The following is a 5064-nucleotide window of genomic DNA, read 5'->3' as shown; positions in this document are numbered from 1 at the left end:
GCTCCCACCCCCCCCGCAGGCCAGTTGGGGGAGGGAAGGCTTTTGAAGATGCCTCCCCCCCCCTTTTGCTTCCCCTTCTGACATCACTTCCGGTGATGTCAGGGGGTGTGGCATATGCTAATGAGATATTATGCTAATTGGCTAGTGACTCATTAGCATACATTATGCTAATGAGCATACATTATGCTAATGAGCTCCTGCAGCTCTTTTTCTACGGAATGACCCCTGCTTTACGAGTGAAACTCACAGGTTTCCACATCTCTAAGAACTCCTTCCACATAGAAAACTAGCACGCCAAGAAGAAGCGTTGTAGAATCTAGACAGACCTTCCCTCACCAATCTACAAGCTTTTTATGTGCAGATTTTTTTTTCTTTTTAAAACAAGAGCCTTCCATCACACAAGTCTTCCTGCAGTCTGAAATGGTATAGCCCAGATGCAAGCACACTTCCTGGGGCCAAACTCGGCTCAGTGGTCGAGCATCAAATCAAATTTAAATGCAATGCCAGCCCAAATGCACTTAGCGTGGTAACTGTCCAGTGTGCAAAGTGAGCATGGGTTCCTCTTGCGCGAATCGTGGGAACCTTGCACGAATCATGAATGCTTGAATGTAGCCTCTAAATGGGAGCCGGCCACATTGCCGCCACTCCTGTATAACCAGCCTCAGTCACTTCTCTCTTTTAACAAAAGCCTTCCGGAGGCGCCACATGGCAAAAGGGGTACGGTGTACCCTGCATTCTCTGTTGTGGCCAGTGTTCCCTCTAAGATGAGTAAGTGTGAGCTAGCTCACAGTTTTTTAGCCTCCGGCTCACACATTTTTGTCTCGGCTCAGGAAGGATGGCCCCAGAGCAAACTAATTTCTGCAGTCGCCAAATCGCTCGCTCATAACTTTAATGCCAGGAGCTCACAAAGTAGAATTTTTGCTCACAAGACTCCCCCGCTTAGAGGGAGCATTGCTTGCGGCTCTCACTTGGTGCAGTGGCCTAGCCTGGGGAGGCGAGAAAAGGTCTAATCTGACTCTCTACACACACCCCAACTTCAGGAGACGATTGCAATAGAAGAGAATATCATTATCATCTGCAGAATTTCAAGCAGTCTCCACCGCATCTACTCTGCCATGTTGAGGGCGTAGTTAATTTTGCAAACCAGTTAGACCACCTCATTTGTTGCATGAAACGCAAAGTCCTCATTCTTTAACCTTATAATTCCTGCTTCGCCGTCTCTCCCATCACCTGGTTTTCTAGCACAGTGCTCTCATGTTATCGGTTGCATCGCATGCATCAGCCGCAATCCACCTTCAATCACGGCAAGAAAGTTGGACTATGATTCGCATCGGTCAATATTCATCTGGTACCTTTTATCCCTGACCCGTATGGACCAGGCTAGGCCAATCTCACCAGATCTTGTAAGCTAAGCAGAGTTAGTGCTTGGACGGGAGACCACCAAGGAAGCCCAGGGTTGCTACGCAGAGGCAGGCAAACGGCAAACCGACTCTCTTTGTCTCTGGCCCTGGCCCGGCTAGCTAGGCTGATCTCTGCAGATCTCAGATGCTAAGTGGGGTCGGCCCTGTTTGGTACTTGAATGGGAGGCAGGCAATGGCGAACCACTGCTGTTCGTCTCTTTCCTGACCTGGATGGCCCAGATCTGAGAAGCTAAGCAGGGTCGACCCTGATTGGTACTTATAGAATCATAGAACGTTAGAGTTGGAAGGGACCTTGCAGGTCATCTAGTCCAACCCCCTGCGCTCTGCAGGAGCAGAGCCAAAAGATAGCCCTACAACATACCCGAAAGAGGGTCGTCCAGCCTCCTCCGCTTGAAAACTTCCAGCGAAGGAGGATCCACCACCTCCCGAGGCAGTCTGTCCCACTGCTCAACCACTCTTACAGTTAAGAGGTTTCTCCTGATATTTAGCCGGTAACGACTCCCTTGTGATTCCCACCCATTAGATCTAGTCTTGCAATCCGGAGCAAGAGAGAATAGAATCATAGAATCAGAGAGTTGGAAGGGACCTTCCAGGTCATCTAGTCCAACCCCCTGCACTCTGCAGGAGCATAGCCGAAAGATGGCCCCACAACATACCCGGAAGATGGTCGTCCAGCCTCCTCCGCTTGAAAACGTCCAGCAAAGGAGCATCCACCACCTCCCGAGGCAGACTGTTCCACTGCTCAACCACTCTGACAGTTAGGAAGTTTCTCCTGATATTCAGCCGGTAACGACTCCCTTGTGATTTCCACCCATTAGATCTAGCCTTGCAATCCGGAGCAAGAGAGAATAGATCTGCTCCATCTTCTACATGGCAGCCCTTCAAATACTTGAAGACTGCAATCATGTCCCCTCTAAGCCTTCTCTTTCCCAGGCTAAACAGACCCAACTCTTTCAGCCTTTCCTCGTAAGACTTGGATTCCAACCCTCTCACCATCCCGGTTGCCCTCTTCAGGACACGCTCGAGCTTGTCAACATCCTTCCTAAAACGTGGTGCCCCAAACTGGACACAGGACTCCAGGTGAGGCCTGATCGTAGAAGAATAGAGCAGAACTACCACCTCCCGTGATCTGGACACAATGCTCCTGTTAATGCATCCTAAGATTGCGTTCGCTTTCTTCGCAGCCACATCACACTGCAGGCCCATGTTTAGCTTGTGATCAACCAGAACACCCAGATCCCTTTTACATGAGCTGCTGTCAAGCCAAGCCCCTCCCATTCTATATCTGTGCCTTTGATTTTGTTTGAACGGGAGACCACCAAGGAAGTCCCAGGGTCGCTCCGCAGAGGCAGGCAATGGCAAACCGACTCTATTTGTCTCTGGCCTGGCTAGCTAGGCTGATCTCCGCAGATCTCAGATGCTAAGCTGGGCCGGCCCTGTTTGGTACTTGAACGGGAGACCCCCAAGGAAGCCCAGGGTCGCTACGCAGAGGCAGGCAAAACGGCAAAACACCCCCGGACATCTCTCGCCTCGAAAACCACACAGACGCATAGTGAGTCAGCGGACGCCGCTTCCCGACATCCCGTTTCCTTCCACCCTTTCTCCAGCTCACTCGAAACGACAGGCACGGCTCTCCCCGCCCCTTGGTCCTCCGAAGAACCCTGCAAGGCAGGCCGGCCGAGAGCTTCCAGCAGGGATGCCAGCCTCCAGGCGGGAGCATCACCCCCTGACCGCCAGATTACAGAGATGAGCTCCCCTCGGGAAAAGGGACGCTCCGGAGGGCGGCCTGTGTGTCCTCATCCCGCCCCCCGAGCGCCTCCTTGTCATTGCCAGGCTGCATCCTAAGGCATTTCCATTCCCTGGATCCCGCCACCTACCCGGCTGCCGGCTGGAGCGCCCCGGCGGCGGCGCCGCCGAGGCCTTTGCCCTGGGAGCCGTCCGGCCGCGCAGCCGCCTCTCCTCCCCGCTCGCTCCGCCGCTTCATGCTCCGTCTTGCAAGGAGGCCGTACGCTAAACTGCTGCTGCAGCGGCTCCAAGCCCCCCGCTCCCAGGTCGGGCGCCGCCCCCAGGACCGCCCCCTTGGCAGGCGACCAATGGCTACGCTGGACCGGCACGGCCGCGCCCCCCGCTCCACAGGGAGGCGGCGGTGGCGGCCCGCGGAAGCCACGCCCCCTCGCCGCCCAGGTAGGCGCGGCGCTCACCTGGACCGTCCCCCGTTGCCAACCTCCCGGGGGAGGCTGGAGTTCTCCCACCACGGCGGCCGGTGCTCTCCAGGCGAGGGAGCGCGGTTCCCCTGGGCCGCTTGGGGAGGGAGGTGGCCTGTGCGGGAGGGTTGCCAGCCTCCAGGTGGGAGCGGGGGATTTCCCTCCCCCCCCGGAATGACAGCTCATCTGCTGGCGACAGAGAGCCCTTGTTGGGATTCTTTTTGAGTTAATTCAGCAGAGTATTAAAGAGGCTGAGTCCATGGTGTGTTTAAAATATAAACGTTGACTATAAACCTAACATGGGGAAAAGGTACACAGGATATAAAATAACAAAGCGCTAAAATGTCTACATCCTTCCAGCTAAAAGGTAAAACTGGAATGGCAGAAAGGCGTCTCCTTCTCGGTCACATCAAAGAACACACAGAGACGGAAGAGAAGCCATAAAATGCCAATACTTGACACTTTGGTTTCCGATCAGAGTAGCAAACTAGCTCCAAAGTTCCCGGGCTTCCTATTGTCTAAGTAGATTGGTTACAAACAAACATGTGACTTAACAAACATCATTAACCCAGTAAATACTGAAGTGTTTTTAACTTGTAATACACAACAGCCGTTCCCCTGGAGGAAAATGACCACGATGGAAGGTGGAATCCCGTGACCCTGCCCCATCCATGGCCAGTGACTTGCACACAAGGAAGCCATAGCCTGGTATGAGCCAGTGTAGTGTAGAAGCTGAAGCGTCAGGCTGGGAGCTGGAAGATCCGAGTTCGAATTCCATACTTGGGGCGTGGTTTAGAAATAGTCTGGAGCAAACTTACACTTCTGGCACTGACGTTTTTGTCCCTCCTTTGTCCCTGTTGCTTCAGGGGGTTTTCCCCCACCCGATGTCTTTTGCTTTCTCTGGTAGTCCCAGAGGGAGAAAAATACATGTGGGAAAGGAGGGGGGTACCCAAAGTGTTGGGTTTAAAAATTGTATTTAGCAGAGATAAAATAGCTTAGCAGTGCCAGAGTAAAATAATTCAGACTCAGAGTCCATGTGTGATTAAAATAGAAAGTTTTTACTACATTCTAGCATAGGGAAGGGTAACTGGGATGAAAATAACAACGGAGCTGAATCTCCTACATCTTTATGCTACAAAGACAAGCCTAGAAGAGAGATAATGGCTGCTCTTCTTTCTTCTTGAGAACTCCAAACAAAGATGGGAAGAGAAGTCATAAAATGCTAAAACACTGTGACACATTTGTTCCAATCAAACTCTTAGATCAGGGAGAGTTTCCCGGGCTTCCAGCATCTAAACTAACATTGGTTACATGAAACATGTGATTTCCTGTGAACAACACAGACAAACATTTAACCCCAGATATACTGAGTGTAATTTAACTTGTAATATCCAACACAAAGCAACAGGGACAATCGAATGACAAAAGTGATAGTGCGG

At 52.0% G+C, this 5064-nt stretch overlaps 1 protein-coding gene across 2 annotated transcripts in view; it reads right to left on the bottom strand.

The window, feature by feature from the left end:
- The window catches only part of ABHD12B (abhydrolase domain containing 12B), a 45784-nt gene extending 42359 nt beyond the window's left edge, over positions 1 to 3425 (bottom strand). For both annotated transcript variants that reach the window (XM_015420612.1, XM_015420611.1), the window contains exon 1: positions 3299 to 3425. In XM_015420612.1, coding sequence (XP_015276098.1) covers positions 3299 to 3405 — 107 coding nt within the window. In that variant the 5' untranslated portion in view covers positions 3406 to 3425. The remainder of the gene's footprint in view (positions 1 to 3298) is intronic.
- Positions 3426 to 5064: the final 1639 nt, after the last annotated feature.

Source organism: Gekko japonicus, unplaced genomic scaffold (assembly GCF_001447785.1).
Source record: "Gekko japonicus isolate JY-2015 unplaced genomic scaffold, Gekko_japonicus_V1.1 scaffold908, whole genome shotgun sequence".
NCBI classification, from domain to species: domain Eukaryota; kingdom Metazoa; phylum Chordata; class Lepidosauria; order Squamata; family Gekkonidae; genus Gekko; species Gekko japonicus.
Note: the sequence above shows the minus strand (reverse complement) of the source record. Positions and strands in the feature narration are given on the sequence as shown.